The sequence below is a fragment of the Drosophila obscura genome, unplaced genomic scaffold (genome assembly GCF_018151105.1).
Source record: "Drosophila obscura isolate BZ-5 IFL unplaced genomic scaffold, ASM1815110v1 contig_150, whole genome shotgun sequence".
Classification (NCBI taxonomy): Eukaryota; Metazoa; Arthropoda; class Insecta; order Diptera; family Drosophilidae; genus Drosophila; species Drosophila obscura.
In genome coordinates, this window is record NW_024542736.1 from 12,935,879 (window position 1) to 12,956,309 (window position 20,431).

The window sequence follows — 20,431 nt, forward strand, 5'->3', positions numbered from 1 at the left end:
TATTATCAAAGCAGTGTAAGCTTTTGAGATCACATTTTTAACGGCAACCTGCCGTTCAACGAATTCCAGAAAGCTTTTTTCTGTAATTATATTTAAATCTATTATTAATTTATTTATTTCATTTATTAATGACTTCCTACCCCATCCATTGTTGATGTAATTACTGTCTGCGATTAGTTTGTCATTGTAGTATACATCACCATTGGGAGATATGTGAAGTGAATTATCCATCTAAAAGAAAAGAAAACGAACTGTATCAAAAACAAAACAAAAACAACAATAATACGAAACAGTTATACTTAAAGATGTTGGTTGAAGAAGGGGCATGAGGGAATAGAAATAATGCGGCCCGCAAAAGACAGGCGCCACTCAGACGACAGGCAGCGACAGACACACGAAACGCAGCGCCGACAAGCGAAAGGCCGCCTTTAGGTCGGCTCTAACTATAAAGCTAGAGTTATTTAAGAAAATTTGCAGAGATATTCGACTTATTTAATGTAAGCCAGCAAAGGGGTAAAGGAATGCAGCGAAGCGCAAGTCTTAGGCGGGAAACACACACCCACTCACACACGAAGCAATACTTTGCGGCAGTGGCAGAACCGCACGACGCACTACCCAAACCAAAAAAAACAAAAAGAACACACATGCACTTCCCACAGGAATAAATATCTAAATTTTGAATTACATTTCTTAAAAACTAATGGATACTCCAATTCTCTCTCACCTTGCACCAATATTTTTTGCTTTGATCAAATAAATTTGTAAAATTTGTTGCACTTAAGCCGGACACGTCTGCTTGCAATTTGAATTTAAAACCGAATGAGAGTAGACTGTGCAGATCAGAACGAGATCGGCAAAATGTACAAGAAATTTCTGAAGCTTGCGCAGAAGGTCACAAAATGGCGCAGCAACAACACTACAACATTTCGAGGAACTCAACGGTAAAAAATAACGACGATATACTGACTATGTATGGTGGTGTGGGTATTCCCTTCCATTCCTCTCTTTGGAGTCCTATTCCCTTTGCTGTTGTGCTTGTAGTTGTACGAACATAAGCGCCGAACGCGGGTACAAACACATGCAGAATTTACACAGATTCATGCATAGGCGAATACAATTGAAAAGGATAGAAAAAAATATTAGTGAGGGGGAGATCTACGCTTAGAGATGGGCGTATGATTGAGCTTTATGATCAAAGAGCACGCACTCGATGAACGAGACAAGACAGAAGATCCCAGCTCAACAGGGAAGGCATATTAACGCATTTACTTCTCTCGCTCTGCCTGCAGACATTTCCCATAAGGCTATCACTATTTTTCCAGCTAATCAGATAGCAATGTCATAAATAAATGCTAAATGTGTTACAACAACAATCACAGCACGTATATTATTTTAAAAATAATGGCTGCTACCGCCAAATTCGTTTCATTAATCGCACAAAAATACCGATATTTATACTATCTCGAAAGAGAGGGGCCAAAATATTTTATAATATTTAGACTAGTCTAGTCTACAAAGTCTTCCCTAGCCAGATAGAAAAGAATGATCTTAAATAAAGGTAAACAAGTTTTGTTTACTTTTTAATTAATAAAAAATATGTTTTTTGAAGCGGTGCCCAGAAATACTAGAAACCTTTTTTCGGTCCCCCATCCGAAATCAACAGATGGTCGTTTGAAAGGTATGGACAACAGGCAAAATCGGCCAATCAAAATTACAAGGCTCGTACGCACATCACCTCACCACGATCAATAATATGCGATATCCTATTACATATATAGTTTTTTCAATTGTGTTTTTGTTTTGTTGTCCTTCTTCCTCCTCCTCTTCTTTCCAACGAAATTAGGTTCAAGGTATATTTACGGTATATTTTGAAAATGAGAAGTTATATTATGGTATATTTCTGAGGGTCGGACGGTATATTTAATCGAGAATCCCGCGGTCACACTGGCTGACATATAAACACGTAAAAAATATTAATTTCGTGACGAAAAATGCTGTAAGCGAGTTTGTAAAATGCATAAAGTGCATATAAATCTCAGATGTGAGATGTTAAATCGCGAGTTGAATATCAAATCCGTGCAGAACTTCAAAGTGCAATAATACTCAAGGTGCTGGAACTACAACAAAAACAACAAATAACCTTGTGCTTGTGGCAGTTGTTTGTGATCAGAAAGAAGTAATTGACGTGCAAGAAATAATGCAAAACTAAGTAGAAAGTCCACTGGGGGCATTCAATAATATCAATAACATAATATCTTAAAAGTTGAATAGGAAAATACAGTGACTGTGACTGTGAATGTGTTAGTGGCACCAAACGGGCACAACACATCACGCACACCCACACACACACACGCAAAGAGAATTTCAGCTAGTTTTCATAAAACATACACATAAAAAGAAACACACCAGACGCGATAATAAATTAATACAACAAAAACAACAACGAAGAGTCTCAAAAAGAGACTGGAAAACACTCCGATAACAACAACACAACCAAGGAAACAACAATACAATAAAATAAAATAAAATAAAGGAACCACACATCTCCTCATAGATAGATTTTGAATGCTGCTGCATTTTGATCATTGGAGACAAAATGGTTTCGTTAATTGATACAATCGATGCGGCGGCGGAGGCGCAAAAACAGCGTCACGTCACCACCCCCGCTGCTGCTGCATCTGCGAGCACCTCTGGCACAAGCAGCGCACTAGCCATGCCTACTCCTGGATCAGGGTCAAACCTAACTGCCAGCGGCAAGCCCAAGGAGAAACGCAGGTGAGTCCCCCACACGTCCCGCCCATCCCTTCCAATCGGATGTCTCTAGATCAGTTGCTTTGGCTATTGCATAAGCGCTTGCTTTCTTTTTCTCGCCGCCACTGCTGTTGCTGCTGCTGGTGCGGCGTCGCAGCGGTCGGCTTCTATTGCTATCGTCACGTTTTTTCCTCTCATTTTTCTGCACAAATATGTATGTATGTTTGTTTTTCCAATTGCCGGACTGGAAGACTGGATGTAGGAAATGTGGGAATTTAATGAAAGCGGTCATTTCTATCGATGATCTCCACTGAAAGGGCGCCCGACTAGTGATCAGGTGGAGGGTGGTACTGCCCTACCGATCGTTGCAATCTGAAGAGGATCAAAAGAGTCAGGACATGATCATTTTCTTGCTGGGCGTCCGTCAGTGGTTGGAGACGATCAATCGAAAACAAAACAAAACAAAAAAAAGGGAGAAATAATAGAAAATTTAAACAATCATCAATCACACATTCAACTAATTTTTGCATTCGCGATAATTATACAAGCTTGTGACGGAGGCAGACCGAGCGTAAAAGAGAACGCAATGACCGAGACCCGAGACCCCTGACCTTGAACGGGCGAAAGACAAAACTGAAATCGCTACATCGATGCATATGCATTGATCGGATCAGTTGGCACGTCATTATATGATACGATACCTATCCGCAATCGCACTTTGTATGCGGAAATACTTAAAGAGACGGCACTTGTTTCTCCCCCAGGAGCGAGGGGTCGTATCCTTCAAGGCATGCACATCTATTTTTAGAATCAGTGCATTGTTCTGTTTCTCTCTCTCTTTAAACCGCACTTTGGGCTATTTTTGACCGAAGAGAAAAAGAAAAACCTGTTGTGTTCGATTATGTCGATCCAAGCAGCCCACCCCACCCCTCGCTCCACTATACATATGTACATATATCCATATCAATATAGTACATTGTAAAACGAACCTGTATTGTTTACCACGGTTTATCTGCTTTGTTTTCTTTTTTTGTGAGTGTTTCGACTTCTGTGGCCAGCCTCCTCCACTTGCCCACGCCCCTTTTAAAAGCTTACTTTGTTAGTCGCATAAAATGTTAAGTTTATGTTTCATCTAAACAATTTACATTGTACCAAAACGTGGGCTCCGGCCTACGTGACGCTACTGAAAACTCAAGTCAATGCAAAGCTAATCGCTGAAAAGTTGAAAAGCGGTTCTATAGTCGATTGGAAACTCTGCCTCGCTTCGAAGAAACCCAGGGACCGACTGTGCGGCAGTAGTAGTTTTCCCATTTGATCCGAACTGGTTATCCATGCATCGCACATACATATGTATGCATGCATTTACCTACACTTCCAATTTACTTATTATTTGCCCATTGTTTTCCCAATTGATCAAACTATCAACTATCGGGGCTCGAAACATGCACAAAATGCAGCTCTGATCTCGACCTTAGTACATGCAAGTAAAGTAAATGGCTCGGCGCTATCATATGGGATATATATATTGAAATCTTTTGCTTTTATTCGTTTACACGATTTTGCCAGGGCATTCGAAATAAGCAGCGAAAACAAGACCCAGAAAACAACAAATAAAACTTTAAAAAACAACTTAACAATAAATATAATTTCAATACCAACGCACAGAATAAAAACACACATTCAACTTATACGCACATACATATGTTCATATACATATAGATATGTATATGTATATTGTAAAATATTTAAATGATATGCGCTGTTGTTTTTGTTGTTGTTGCTGGGCCGCGGCAGCAGCAGCAGCCTCAGTCTGGCCAACGACGACCTACTTTTTGCGCCATCGAACTAAAAATGTGACGACACGGGGAGGGAACGGAGGATGGAATCAGTCCACTGGATTTTGGAAGGCATACGAAGGGAGTGAGAGTGCGAGAGAGAGAGAGAGAGAGAGAGATGATACTGTTTGTGTCCCGCATTAGGTCTTGCATAGTTTTTGTTGGTATTTTCCTCGTCTTCTTTTCGTTTCGGTTTCTGTTTTTGTTGTTGCTTCTCTGCAGCTTTGCCTCTCTTTATCCGTTACTTGCGGCTGTTGTTGTTGTCTCTCTCTCTCTCTTGTTGCTGCTCTCTTTGATTGAATTGAACCTGGTGCAGCGGAGCAGGAAGCGGCAAAGGAATCTCTTTTTGAACCCTTCCCTCCCACCATTACACTTCTGATCAAAAGTTTGTTAAGCACTAAAGCATACAAGAAAAGGAATAAAAAATAGGGCACACTTTTTTGTTGCAAGGGAATAAGGAAACAACGATGAACCAATCGTAGATGGCTGGAGTAGGGCATCCAAAATTCTTCGTGGCAAAGTGTGGCGGCGGCCCCACATCGCATTTAGCGTAAGATTTTTGGTGTAAATTATGATTCCGTTTGTTGGCCTGGCAGAGAAAGTTAATTGATATTCGCTACCCTCAATATATTCGTTCAAAAATTGCCTGTTGGCTGTCTGTCGCTTAAGGCATCCATATGTACATATCTATGGACATATGTACATATCCTCTGATGTGAACAGAAAGATATTCAAGAATATCTTCTTGATCTTCTGCCCATATAGGACTCTAGGGTTATTTAGTAGCTGGGAGCCATGACTGACAGTTGTAGCATCCAAACAAACAAAAGGACGGACCATATATAATATGTAATTTCCCTTAGCTGGAGATGATGGGCTCTTGGCCCTGGCTGTCAGTCCCTGTCCCTGTGGACTGACAGTCCCCTCTCTTTGGTTACAACTTTAGTTTTAGTTTTAGTTGCGATGCGACGCGACACGATAGAATGGCTGGCTGGCTGGCTGGGTGCCGCGTTACTACTATCTCGTTGTTTCACTTTCCTACTCGCATTATGTTTGCAAAACCAATTTAAATATTTAACTATTATGCTCTATAGATAATTATAATCTGTGCTATCCACCGAAGCAAAAGATTCATCAAAACACGCCCGTCAGTCAAAATATTTAGTCATTGTCTTCAGGCTGTATGCTGTATGATGGTACTGCAGGGGGCTGAGTCAGGCAACAGACAGTTTCATCATATGGCAACAACTTCAACCAAGGATCTCCCTTTGGGACTGCTTGGGGGTGTGGTGGGTGTGGTGGGGCTTTTCCGGCCACGCTGCAAAGTATGCAACACGGTGCACGGTGGACAGGGCACGAAGACTGATAATTATCAAGCGGACAAGTGGCGTGGACTGATATTGCATAGTCGTAATTAATGTGCCTCCAATTTGAATTCGCTACTGCCCCTCACCCTTCCCACACAGGCGGTTTTATCTCTATGACTGGGTGCGGGTGCGGGTGCGGGTGCCCCCTCTCTATATATCTCTCTCTCACTCTCCCTCTGTGGGGGAACGAGCTTCGAGCTTCCAGCTCCCAGCTCCCTACGGAATTCTGTTTTCTATTCGCTTCGGTTTATTTTATCTTATCGGTGCCGCGCACTTGTCCGGATAGCAAACTTCTGTCTGATACGGGCAGAAAATCGGACGTTAATGTCTGATTCTCTCTCCTTCTCTCTCGCTTTAATTGCGATTTTGGGTCCCCGGAACGGGTATAAATATGGCAGCTCTGGAGCCATGGAACCTTTCGCTCATTCGCAGTCCGGACTCTCGTACGCCGTGTTTTTTAGTCGCTCCGCCTACAGAAAAGTGAAGTGAAATAATATAAAATAAAATAAAAGCCAAATCAAAATAGTAACACTAATTCCGCTGCTATTATCAGTCTCTTATCAGAGCAGGGGCTACGCCTGTGTGCTTGTGCGCTTGTATGCTTGTGCGCTTGTCTGTTGGTTCCTTTTTGGGATTTTGCGAGTGCTGAATAATCGATGGGCTTAGCCGGAGAGAGAGATTCCAGCGAAAGATTCCATGTTTAACTCATGCAATGCCTGGGAAAATTGCGACTTTTCCTGTCCGGCGAGAGCACTTTCACCTCCTCCTTCTATGGCGAGGACTCTTTCTTCGACTGCGATCTGAAGCCCCAAGTCCCAGCAGTCCAGCAGTTGGCCACAGTCGGGAATGGCTCTGTGTACGGCCGCCTGCCGATCAATGAGCCCGCCGTGAACTTCAGCAATGGCGGTTTCTATAATTTAGCAGACCCTTCGAGGCAGCCCTCGCAGCAGTTGCCCCCGCAGCGTCCCTTTGTGGGTGCCTTGCTCGGTCCCAGTGGAGGGGCTGCCGCTCCACTGCGCTACCATCCGTACCAGCAGCAGCAGGATGCCTTCCACCAGCAGCGGGGCAGCCTGCTGAACGTCTCCACGCCCTGCCGCGAGAGCCGCCCATGGAGCTACGCCTACTGCTATGGCTACACTCCCACGAACACCCAGCCCTGCCAGTTCTCGCAGTTTGTGGATATCGAGGATTTTATGTAAGTGGAAGAAACAGCCCCAAGTCTCGGGTCTTTCGCTTTGTGAATGCGAACGAACGGAACTCTTATCTATGCTTATTTGTTGTTCCTTTTATAATACAATAATATTTAGATACGAATGCACACAGGCTTTCGTCGACTGCCAGAAAAAGATAGAATACATTTGAGACTCCAATGAGTCAAGGTCCGCTGGGCTTGCCCCCAAAGAACAGACGGGGGAACTTTTTCTCTCATTGCGGTCTATAAATGCTTCGAAGAATGGGTAGCCTCCTGGTGGGGGCGCTACAAACGCTTGAGTTGCTGCCACAATCTTCTTATTGATAAAAATAATTCCACAATCAAAAGAGAGTTCTATGGTCGATATTCCGACTTTAAGATACCCCCCTGAAAGAGTCCCGCAGATGCGACTTGCATAACTCTCAAATTGGTACCTGGATGGCTGCCATACATCCTGGGGCAGCATCCACACATTCTCGAGGGTCGTACCCCATAGATGTACTCTGGTAGAATCGCAGAATAAATCGAATTATAGGAGTGGAAGATCAGTGGATTATTACACCTGAATCATTGTGGAAATGAGTCTGATATACCCTTCAACTTTGCGGAATAGCGGGTGTTGTTTTGTTGTGGAACTGTTATCTACGTCGATCGCTGTATGCTGGGTGTTTCCCAAAAGATTTATTGTGGCACGTGGCAGGTTGGCAACAAAGGAAGGCCGTCACCTTCGTTGTTGAGGAGCATTTACAACAAGCTCTCTCTCTTCCTCTCTCTCTCTCTCTCTCTGTCTCTCTTGCGGAGTGACGCAGATCCCAGATCATCTCTGGCGACATTTTATTTTGCATTCAAGCGGTGTCCAATGTGGTTGCCAGATATGGAAATGAGCGTAGAATCCGATTTGTGTTTACGTTTTGCACACGCCTTGGGCCCAAATGGTGTTTGCCCATCTCAATGCTAATGTGATGGCGGCTGGCGGCTTGCTGCTGGCGGTTGACGTAACAGTGCAACACGGTTATCGCCGCCCAGATTCCAGCGATAGATTTATGCTCCGCCAAACATTTCCCCGACCTCATGTTCCGCTATTTAGTGCCGCATGAACTTGATATTGTCGCCTCCGATTGTATTTCAAAGTGCCTGCAGCATGACTTGGTATCTCTACGAAGACTGTGATCCCCGGTGAAGGGTTCAAGGTTTGTCCTGGAGCTACGAGTTTCGTTTCGGAGGCCTCTATGCCCACCCCACGTGATGGAGCATGGCTTCGGGTCCCCTTGGGGCTGCGCTTTGGAGCGGAAATACTTAACAACAATAGCAGCAAAAGCGCCAATAACAATGCCGTCCGCCTGCTGGCACTCTCTGAATATTTAAAAAGCAATATTGGCTTCTGTTCTAATGGGCATTCGTGAGCATGGTGGGATCGCACTTGCCGCTACCTCCCGCCGCTCTCCCGCTCTCCCGCTCTCCCGCCCTCCCGCTCTCCCACTCTTCCGCCAAATAAGCAGGCCATTAGCATGCAATCAAAGCCGTTCGCTTGCTTTCTATGGTCGGACTCGGCTCCCACACAGCTATCGTCTTTCTATCGCCAAACGTTATTTATTTATACAAAAAATAAACATACAAATGTACAAATATGTACGACACTGCACTGATGGTAGTCGTCAGAAGTAATACGAGAGTTATCTACGCCTAAGCCACGGCTGCATTCATTCTGTTCGACTTTTATTTCGGTCTTTTTCTGCTGTATTCCTTCGGCCCAAAGTATTCCTTCTATCAGCTGATTGAAGATGATTGACAATGAAAAGTCCCTACTTATCTTTTGCTGCTCTGCCTGAAAGAGAACAAATTAAAGCTTTGTGTTAGCTGATAAACGAAGTGTTAAATACCCTTTGTATGCCGGTTTTGTTCCTGAGATCTGGCATGACAGGGTTGTCAACTAAACTTAAAAATGGGAAACCAGAAAGTGGATTCCCTCTGACAGTTTTGTCCCTGGCGCCCTTGCTCCCTTCGCTCGACTCGAGACACACAAGGGAATGCCCAGTACCAAAACAAATTACATGTCTTGTGTCGAGGCACATTGCAGCTCGACTCTAGTTTAGCTGAATGGAGAGAGGATACTCCCCAAACATTGAATGGACAGCCGCTGGCTATGGGCTTTCGTAGATTGCAGTTTCCATTGTCTTTGACGGCGGCTGATATGAAACGCCTTTTGTAGCACACTCCTCCTCCGATCGCTTGACAGCTGAGGAACTACTGAGGCTCCCAACTGTTGCCAGGTGGGGACCGCTCTTTGTTGGGGGTTGGGGGAAGGGCGATCAATGCTGCGTTGTCGAATTTCGGTTTTCAATTTGTTGTTTGCCACACGAGCAGCAACGAGAGCTACGTGCGAAAGCCAGCGTCGTGTCTATGGATTATATAAGTCTGCCCCACCCCACCCCGCCCATTCCCCGAATTTCGAATTTGCGAATGAATAATAAAATAATATTATGTTATATTAGCGTAGAGGAGACACGGGTTATGTTGGGGCTGGTCGGATCAGTTCACCGTTCGCATCACGAGATTTTCTTGGCAAACTTTTTGGTATGTCGCTGCCATTCGCAGAATTTCCCAAAATAGTATCTACTTCCCATGTGCCCCCCCTCTGTCTGTGTCGCTTTGTGGGGTCAGTGCCCTCTCCCCTAGAGTGAGAGAATCAGCGAAATGTAATGGGTATTTTGCATTCCGTATGCCTTTGGCAAGACTCTAACTGCCAGATCACTTAGCGGCAGTGCAGAGATTCTCCCCACTGGTGAAATATCCCCACTGGTGAAATATCCCCACTGGTGAAATTTCCACTCGGAGTCTCTGTCTACGTCTCTGTCTACGTCTCTGTCTACGTCTCTGTCTACGTCTCTGTCTCGGGTTTGGTGCCATGGCAGCCTTATCAGTCGAACGTGTGACTGCTGGCTATTTCGACTTTTGTCGGGAACGCTCATTATCTAAGGCCCCCTCGTCCCTCATCGCTTTGACATTTTCCAATCCCCCAAAATAGAAAAACAAACACCTGAGAGTCGTGGTAGGTCAGGACTCTCCCTCTCCCTCTCTCTCTCTCTTGCTCTCTCTCTTGCTCTCTCCCTGCTGCTGCCATGAACTCTGAACGCTTTCGCTTTTGCTGCCTGGCAACCGAAGAGAGGCTTCGCAGAAATGCGAATTCTGTTGCTCAATTGAAAAATTGCGAATGCTGTGCTGTGTGCTGTGTGCTGTGCTGTGACGTGGCAATTGAATCAAATCCAATCAAATGCAGCAATTGAAATGCACGCATATGCCCTTCCTTCGCTCTCCAAAGAGTGGCCTACGTGATCACGATCTGTACTCATCTGTACTCCTTTCCCCTTCCCTTTCAGGAACAATGAGAAGCGCAAGGAGAAGTCCCGCGACGCGGCCCGTTGTCGTCGCTCCAAGGAGACGGAGATCTTTATGGAACTCTCGCAAGTCCTGCCCCTGAAGAACGACGACGTGAATCAGCTGGACAAGGCCTCCGTGATGCGCATCACAATCGCCTTTCTGAAGATACGCGAAATGCTGCAGTTTGGTAAGTCCTTTCTCCGCGCTCTGCCTGACTGAATCATTCATGGAACATTCATTCTTTACAGTGCCTCCTTTGCGCGACTGCAAAGAGCATCAAACGGGAATCAAGCGGGACGTTGATGAGCATGAGGTGAAGCCCAAGCTGGAGATGAGCGGCGAGGAGTGGCTCAATGGCACCACGGAGGCCAGCCATCTGCTGAAGGAGACCATGGACGGGTTCCTGCTGGTGCTGTCCCACGAGGGCGACTTCACCTACGTCTCCGAGAACGTAGTCGAGTACTTGGGCATCACAAAGGTGCGAGTCCTGCAAGTAGATCCTCACTTTACTGTACTTACTATAACCATTCCGATCTGTGCAGATTGACACTCTTGGCCAGCCGATCTGGGAGTACTCGCATCAGTGCGACCACGCGGAAATCAAGGAGGCGCTCAGCCAGAAGCGGCACGGCACCCCAGTGAAGGACGAGCAGCAGCTCGAGTCTGGGTCTGGGTCTGGCGTGAGCACCTATCACCGGGATCTGTTTGTGCGCTTGAAGTGCACTTTGACCAGCCGCGGGCGCAGCATCAACATCAAGAGTGCCTCCTACAAGGTGCGAGAACATGGCTAATCTCTCCCTACGATCCCTGACTAATCTCTGTGACCCCCCTGCAGGTCATTCATATCACGGGACACTTGGTGGTCAATGGCAAGGGCGAGCGTGTGCTCATAGCCATCGGGAGACCCATTCCGCATCCCTCGAACATCGAGATACCCCTGGGCACCAGCACCTTCCTCACCAAGCACTCGCTGGACATGCGTTTCACCTACGTGGATGACAAGTGAGATTCCCCCTCAATGATTTCCGAATGCAATTCCCGCTTAACTCGCTCTATTTCTTTTTGCTGTTTCAGGATGCTTGGCCTGCTGGGGTATGCGCCCAACGATCTTTTGGACACTTCGCTGTTTGTCTGCCAGCATGGAGCCGATTCTGAACGCCTCATGGCCACCTTTAAGAGCGGTGAGTGGACATGGCGTCCAACGTCCCAACAACTCGCGATTCATTAAAACTAACGGCCAGGCAGAGACCAACTAATGCTAAACTAATTACTTAAATGTGCAAATTAAAGCGCGTTCCTCGTTAGTTTCTGCCACGAAAAAGCAGAGTGGTGGGGCGAGGGGAGCAGAAGCCGGAGTAGGAGCAGGAGCAGGAGCAGGAACAGGAACAGGAGTCGCACCGGAAGAGGAGCATCCTGCGCATCAAAACAAAGTTGTCACTCGCCCGAGAACATTACCTGTTCCACGTCCAGCAGCAGTTGCCATGGCTTATTGCATTTAATTAGTTGTAGCACCTCTCCCGCCCTTTTGCCACTCCCACCCCACCATCCGAATGGCATTCCCCCCGGGGATTGGAGTGGAGGGACAAAGGCCATTAGTCTGTGACTTGGCGCTGGCTCTGGCGCTGGCTCTGGCGCTGGCTCTGGCGCTGGCTCTGGCGCTGGCTCTGCTTTAATTTCACTTTAGTTGCTAATTAGCTTTTGCGAAACTAAATGAATTGGTCAGGCAGCGAGAGAGAATGAGTGAGCGAGCGACAGGGGACAGGGGACAGGAGACAACTGAAATCTCTGTTCAATCTCTCCATCCCCTCCGCTTCGGCGACAAAACTTTTGAGGCTGTGATTCAATTATGTCTCCTCAAAGAATCCCATTCAGTCTACTATCCGGCAGAGTGGAGGGAGAACTATAACTATAACCAAACTATAACTCTAACTCACGCTAAATTATGTTTCACTGATTAGGCATGGCATTTGGTTTTAGTTTTGGTTTTGGTTGGAATCAGGCAAGGTAGCAAGTCCGCAAGTTCGCCCATTTTTGCCATTAAGGCCATATTTTGTTGGTCAGAATCCACACCCCAGGCAATCCATTACCAGCTATCACCTATCGTGCTTGGCAAAGCCTTCGGCGCTCATTTGCAATCAATTTTAATAAGCCAAAGTATCTGAAAGAAGGTCCGACCCGATCACTAGATACATTTCTGTGTGTGTTGTGGCATGAAGCCATGCAGCCTTCAAGCCATGATTAAAGCCATGGCTTGGACATAGACCGCAGCATTAAGTACTTATCCCCTTTTCCCCCTTCCCCCTTCCCCGTCATGTTATTGTTTGCTTATTTGTTGCTCTTAATGGCCGCGTCATGTCGTCTACATTGACCAAATAATGTTACCACTGCCGCTCCGCTGTTGCGTCTGTAAGTTTTGTGTTGCATGCTACCATGGTGCACTTAAAATGCGCCAACGTTGGGCAATAAAAACTCCACTGCTGCTGCTGCTGCTGCGGCTCCTTCTGCGCTGACCATTGTTCAGGGTACATTGTACCCGAAAGTGGCCAAAAGTGCGGGTGCATCTTTGGACCAAAAAAAAAAAAGGAAAAAGCCAAAATAGGAAAGTGGGAGAAAATTGTCACTGTACTACAATTGGAATTATTATTGGCTGCGATGACTTTGGCTTCTTGGCTGGACACCGTGGCCCGTGCCCCGTGCCCCGTGCCCACTCTCCCCGGGCCCTCGGGCTTTGCTAGACACGTTCTGTGCGAAATGACTTTCGGTTTTATGATGCGACGTATCCATTTGACCAGGACACCAGAACACCAGAACACGGCGGGTCCTACAAATGCATCTGCTGCTGTCCGACTGCTCCTACTCTCCACAACAGAACTCTCTCTCTCTCTCTCTCTTCGTCTTTTGCGCTCATATCGTTAGCAAAAACTTGCCAGCAAGTTGTAAAAATGTTTTCGAAAGTCGTAAAAGTATTTCATACATTTTTGTTTTTATTAAGTTGCTCCTTTTCCCTGCCCCGCCACCTCTCTGACGGAAGCTGTCCTTCTTTGGGGACAGCTTGTTCCGCTCTGTGTTCCGTCGTATTATTGTTTATGAGTGCTGTCCGCTTTTATTTCCATTTGATTTTCATAAAGTTTACATGGCTTTGCTTAGCCACAGTCCTTCCCATCGATAAAGATGATGGCTGGATGACACTGAGCTCTCCCTCTCTCTCCCCCCCTTTCTCTCGTAATTGAGAAACTATGGGGTCAGCCCTTTGAGTCAGCATCCAGCAGCAGCCACATGTGTGTGCTGCCCTGGCAGCTGCCGGCAAAGCTCACAAAATACCAAACGCCATGTGACAAACAGTTCAATAAAGTACGCAAAATGTGCGGAAAATCGCAAATGTCAAATGTCGCATGCGGGTGAAAGAAATCTCGAAGCGTTTACCATTTTCGCTACGCGTGAGAGATGCTGCCTGCCACTGCTGCATGCCCCCCCTTCTGCCCGCCTTCTGGTGTGTATTGAAATGGAAATGGGAAACTGCGTTCCAGCATTTCCATGCTGCAAATAAAGACGGCAATTTGGCCGCAAGGCGAAAAATTATGAAACGCAAGGAAAAAGATCCAAGAATCGCATCAGCATCAGCAGCAGCAGCAGGAGAACTTGCAACAGCAGTAGCAGCAGCGGCAGAGGGAGACCAGAGTAAACTTAACGTGGCAGATAAATATCCACTGACAGACAGAAAGACAGTCAGACAGAACGACAGACGCTTGGCAGATAAGGGGAAATGGAAAGCTGAAGCTGTGGCAGTGGCAGTGGCAGTGGCAGAAAAGTGTTGCAATAAATTTGGAAAAGCAACAAAAAACAATACCGAAAAGTGGCTTTGGCAGATTTTGTGCTGCGTGTGAAAAGTTCTTCGATTCGTAGGGGAATGGGGGTGGTGGGTGGAAATGGGGTTGGCCAGGGGATAGGGATGGGGGGAATTGCATTTTCACTGACTGCTGCATTCGGGGGCATTGCCGCGGCATTTGCCAGACATTCAACTTTCAACTCTTGCAACAGCAGCAGCAGCAGCAACAGCAGCAGTAGCAGCAGCAGAGGAATAGGAATAGGAAGCAGAGTTTCTGCTGTTTGTTTGTATCTCCTACGGTTTCCTCGGGGCTAAGATGGGGCATGACAGGAGGACCCTCTGCTGCCTGGCACGTGCTGATGGGGGATCCTTTCTGGGGATGGCCTACGCGGGGCGCCTGTAAATTGTTGCCTGCGTGCATGGAGGAGCAGAATCCCGCAATAAACTGAACGGGAAACTGCATCTGCCTGCCGCCGGCCCCTCCCTCCACATCTCTCCAAGATCCTCTGCCAAAAGTCCGGGATTTCAAGTGCAAGTTTTTGGCTTTTCAACTTTATTTCCATTTGCGCCTGCACCCTGCCTGCCACCGCTCCCGTTCTCAGTCCTTTCGGTTGTGTAATCAACATAACAAGCAACTGCCAGTTTACGAGTCTGTTAATGGTTCATGCACCAGGATGCAGCCACACACATGCCACACACATGCACATGCAGGATGCACACACCCCTGGAGACTCCCTGAGAGACACCCTGCCAGACGAGAGCTTCCTGTGCCACGTCGCGTGCCACGTCTGGCGCTCGGCCCACACCGAACCGAATGCTTCCTGCCAAAAGTGTCGATGATGCTGACGCTTAGTGCTGCCAAGTCGTTGCACTCATCAGAGTGGGACGCTCCCCATCCCCCATCCCCTATCCCTATTTAACAGTGTCCCTCCCCCCGACCCGCCCTCTCAGAACAGTTGCACACAAAAGTTTATTTATCTTTTCGGGCCAAGCAGGCACACTGATGCCGGAGAGCATGAAAAAATGACACTCTAGCAGGCACTCTTCCTCTGGCTCTCTCTCTCGAATATTCTGACCGATTTTCCCGAGTTTTCCCATCGATGGGCATCTCAGATGTATGACAACTCTCGTTCCACTGTGGCCACTGGACCTTTTTATGTTAATGCACTTAAATTTAGTTCGCGGCGGGAGTGGGCGTGTACTGGGGCGTGGCAGGGCACGGGCACGGGCTGTTGCAGTTGCTGTCGATGCCGCCGCATTTTATTACATGCATAATTCCGTCAAGGGATCGACAATGGTCCGCGGTCCGCGGTCCGCGGTCCACTCTGCCTCCGGACTCGCCCCCTACTTCCACATCTACATCTACGTCCCGCTGCTCGTCTCTTATTTATTCTTGTTGCCATCGTCGTCGTCGTCGTTGTCTGCCGCGTCTGGGCCATGAAAAGCGCCAAACTAATGCCGTCGAAACTAATGGTCCAATTCGAGTGGCTCGACGGCATCCTCATTTCGGCTGCCAGCCGTCCCTCGTCCCTCGTCTGCTCTGAAAGTAGTAATCCTGTCGCGCTCTGCTCTGTCTCTCTCTCTCTGCTAGAGTCAGTCTGTTACTCTGTTATTCTGGTGCTCTGCCTCGCGTGGATTGTAAAATTTTCCAGTTAATTTTAGCAGCGTCTTCGCTTTGCCGTCGCTTGCATTTGACAAATTAAAATTGCATGAGCGGAAATGCGGCTTAAAGTTGCGCCGGATGTGGCTGGCAGTGGTGCTTAGGAGTTAGGAGTTAGCTGCCATCGCGCTTCCTGCGGGAGTTTTCCCAAAATAAATTACTTTTCCAGGGAGCTGCACACTGCAGTTTCCTCCTCCTGCTGCTCCTCTCTTCACTGCTCAACAGGTGGCGGGAGTCGAAAGAGTTCATCCTCTTTAAATACTCGTTAGATATCGTAGGCTTAAGTCCCTTTTCTGGTGCATCCTTCCCCCTCCCCACCCTCTCTTCCCGAAGCACAAAGTTCAAGTCCCTTTCCATATTTCAGGATAATGTTAATGAACTGCACGGTGCCGGGGCTGCTGGGTGGATGCCACGGTTGCTTCTCTTACCTGTTGATTTATGGAGTCCCCCCTCGCCTGCAGGCGCTCGCTTAATTTGCCAGAGTTTATTAAATATGCCGGGGCTACGTGAGTGCCTCGAGCTGAGCTGCATCCTGTGTATGCGGATGCTGTTTCGGATGGGGATGGGGATGGGATGCCATTAGTTCTTAGTTTGGGGGAAGTGGAAATTCCTGTTTTGCGGATCCATTCCCCAAAGGATGCATTCGCTGGCTTGCTGGTTGTTTTCTGGCTTAGCCGAATGGCTCTATTTGCTGCTGGCCACTTCCCCATCCAAAAATCTTTGGCCATCTTTGAGCTGTGGGCTGTGTGCGCACCTCACCTCTGCCGTCTGCAGATATTTCATTTCATTTGTGTCCGTTGTGTCCGGGCAGTGACTTATGATGATGAATGTAAATGCTGCATTTTCATCCCGCTAGCCGTGCATCCTTCAGGCAGTTTTCAGGCAAATAGTTCACGCTTTAAAGCCACACAGCGAGCGGCTGCTGCTTTCTCCTGCTACGTGCTCGACTCAATTGTCACGTCAGACTGGTCCGCACATCTCACATCCTGCTGCTGGGTCCGTTTTGTGCTGCTAACAAATGTGGCAACAATTTGATGCCACTTCCTTCCATAACGCTTTGCCTCGCCTTCCCTGAGAGAGAGAGGAAGGGGAGTCGCCTCTGTCCTGTTTGGCATATCAAATTAGATAACTATTCCATTGAACTGCTGCTGCAACAATGGGTGCTCCTGCCCCTGGCGCTGCCTCCTTTTGTTGCATCTTCCTGGGAAATGCGTTAATAACATTTAATGTGCGTGCCTCTGCCACTGTCCCTAACCCCTGCCACTGCCCCTGCTCCTGCTCCTGCTAATGACATTTCCCGAAGTTCATTTCGATTCCTTCAACACTTTTATGGCCCTCCGCTACTGCCATTTGGAGTCGCGGATAGGTCTGGCTAATTGACTTTATAGTCGCTTGAATCGTTTACCCCTCTGGCTACATCCCCCCATCTCTCTGGCCTCACCCCCCTCTTGCTCTTTGCAATGTCTTGGCCTTTATCGGGGGCCATGCATACTTTTGTGCGCTGGTTGTGGAATGAAAGTTTTGCCGCCTTTGCAAGTTTTTCGCAAGTCTTGCAGAAAATTATACAAAAGGCAAAGCTTGAGCGAGGGCTTGGGGCAGGGGGATGTGGCATGCAAATATGCATTTGATTACACGCTCCAAACAAAGGCAAAATGATAAAAGTTTCGCGCCAGCCGCCGCAGAGAATGCAACGACTTTTCGCCTTTTCCCCCTATCCTGTGAAGTTACCTCCTCCTCCGCTCCTCTGGCGGGTGGCAAGCTAAGTAAATTTGTGTGTTTATTTGGCAAACCTCAGAGGAAACTTTGCTTGCAACACCCACGGATGTGGCAGAAAGGGGCGGACACACAGAGTGTGGCAGCAGCAAGCGAACGACAAAGAACAGAAAATGTCAATCGACCAAGTGGAAAATTTTCATTAAATTAAAAAAGCGAACAATTTTCCCTCTACTTTTCCACACACAGATGCAGCTACACCTACACACAGATACACACACACACACACACACACACACACACACACAGATGAAAAGCAACCGAAAATTGTCGCAAAACAGAAAAAAGAAAAGCTCCCAAGAAACAGAAGAAGAAAACCCAATGAATGTGCAAAGTTTTATGTTTTCGGCTGCTGGCAGGGCGGAGATTTGCCTTTTTGCTGCGCTTCGTTGAGATTCCCCCCCTACACCCCACTCCCCACTCTACACCCACTATCTGTGTGTGGGTGTATCAGTGTTGATGATTGTCGTTCTCAATTTTCAGCTTCTTCTTTACTTGTGCCAGACAAAACGAATAAATGTGCTTAGGCAAGCGAGAAAGTAGGAGACGGAGAGGAATTGCATGCCAAATTCGCACTGATAACAGGAAAATGCCGATGAGCCGGAAACTATGCAGCAGTCTTTGGTCTCATTGGCTCATTGGAGGAGTACAGTAGTACCGTAGAGTACAGTGAATACTGTGGGGTGTACCCCAGCCCCCTCAAGAGCCACTCAATTGTTGTACTTAAGCGGCTTTCGCTGTGTCTGTGGCTTATCAATGTCTCTCTTATTGTTACAGTGAATACCCATGAATGAAAACAGCTGCATAATTGGACAAGGATTGCCTTTAAGCAGCTTTTACTGTCTGTGGGGACTCGGCCCTCGGCCTTCCACAGTTGTTGAATATTTTACACAGATATCTGGCCATCAATGAAGGCAAAAACCATCAACCCCCTGGAAATTCGCTTGCAAATCCCTTCACAATCGAATACAAAATGTGCTCCCCCACTCTCTCCTAGGGACAAAAACCTTTCACAATGCCATCCACAATTTGCTTAGCAAAAAACCTTTTGACTTGCTTTTGGGCTGCGTCCCGAGTCCGTCCCCCGAGGGCGCCGCCATGCTCTCCGTCTCTCTGGCTCTCAATCAATCAAAAGCCGCTTGTTACTTTTGGCCACACTTTCATCCGTTGGCGCTAAATAAGTCGTGTAAACTGGCAAAATATTTGCCGGTCCCTGATGGAATGGGGTCAGAGGGCATGGCTGACCCTTAGGGGTTCTAATGAAGTGTTGACTTCTCTGTGGGCCCTCTCGCCGGGATTCTCAATCCCCCCCTGCTCTCGCCATATCAATATCAATTTAAATATCAGTTTTTGCTTTCATTTGCTGATTATTTCGTGTTTATTTTCTTGTTGATTTTAACTAATATGTACGGTGTGTGGGGGGAGTGATTATCCCCACACAGATTGATGGGTGGACTTTGTTTACCTGCATTTTCTGGCACCTTTTCCCCTACGTTGATTGTTGGACACGAAAATGATTTTAAATTTTGTTTTTTATTTTGGGGGTGGTGCTGACTGGTCCTTTGGCGCTCTGTCATTGTCAATTATATATGAGGTGGGGGAGGTGGCTTAGGAAACCGCCTTGGGCTTTGGTACCCCTGGCGCTCCACCTCCTTCCTGGTACTCCTCTGGTCTCTGGTCCTCCTCCTGTGGATCATTGCGTGTCAGCCACACACACACACACACATTTTTTCCTTCTTTTTTTCCGCGTCATTTTCTGAAATTGGCATTTAGTTTGCGACGAACGGGATTTACACGAACACACAAACACACACGCACACAATGGATATACATATATATATGTACATATGTATGTATGTATGTAGTTGTAGTAAATGCAGAGTTTCTGTCGCTATGTCTGTCTCCTTCTCGTGCTTTAGTTTAGTTATACAATGGGTGCATTCACCTACACGCGTTGCTCTGCGATGATGTCCCGCTGTGAATGCGGCCAGGGCTCAATCTTCTCTCGGCCCCCCCTGCCACTCTCCCTCCCCCGCTAGAGTGAGCCTCTGCTGGCGTTGCTGCTCCTCTCTTCTCCTTCTGTGTCTTTGCTCTGCCTGTGGTTGTCGCTCAGCATTTGGTTTGTTCTTTCACTCTCTCTCTCTCTCTCTCCGGTCGACTGCAGTCTGCCGCACTTCCTTTACATGTGTGGGTGGCTCTCCCACTCCAACTCTCTCTCTCTCTCTCGCTGTGTCTGTGTGAAAAGTGTTGCCAATATCTGTTACTGCATCGCTGCGTTTCTTCTGTCTGTCTTTAGCCCCCTCTCTCTTGCTCAGTAAGTGTTTCTCTCTGTGTGGGTGTGTCTCACATTTCGTTTATTAAATGACAGCACGATATCTGCAAATGAAATTTTCCTTCAACGCATTTAGCCTCTGCTTCTGCTTCTACTTGCGCTCCTCTGCTGCTGCCGCTGCAATTGCTGCTTGAATTGACAGTCGGACAGACACACACACACACACATACACACACACACAGATAGATAGATAGATTGACATTTAAGCAACACTCTCTACGAATTGTGGTATGGCTATGGCCCCTGCGGGGGAGCGCATTTAGATGCGTCATAAAATTTTGTGTTGTACCTCGAAAGAAGCTCCTCCGCCCTCCGCC

General features: G+C 47.2%; 1 protein-coding gene across 2 annotated transcripts in view; it reads left to right on the plus strand.

Annotated features, from left to right (window-relative positions):
* Window positions 1–1,928: 1,928 nt before the first annotated feature.
* Window positions 1,929–20,431, plus strand: part of LOC111066654 (protein similar) — a 62,644-nt gene continuing 44,141 nt past the window's right edge. The window contains exons 1-6 of one of the 2 annotated variants that reach the window (XM_022355410.2): window positions 1,929–2,775; window positions 10,523–10,710; window positions 10,772–11,001; window positions 11,066–11,296; window positions 11,359–11,525; window positions 11,598–11,704. In XM_022355410.2, the coding sequence (XP_022211102.2) occupies window positions 2,597–2,775; window positions 10,523–10,710; window positions 10,772–11,001; window positions 11,066–11,296; window positions 11,359–11,525; window positions 11,598–11,704 (1,102 nt within the window). In that variant the 5' untranslated portion in view covers window positions 1,929–2,596. Of the gene's footprint in view, window positions 2,776–6,394; window positions 7,149–10,522; window positions 10,711–10,771; window positions 11,002–11,065; window positions 11,297–11,358; window positions 11,526–11,597; window positions 11,705–20,431 lie in introns of those variants that run through there. The other variant, XM_041591659.1, reaches the window with a different exon arrangement.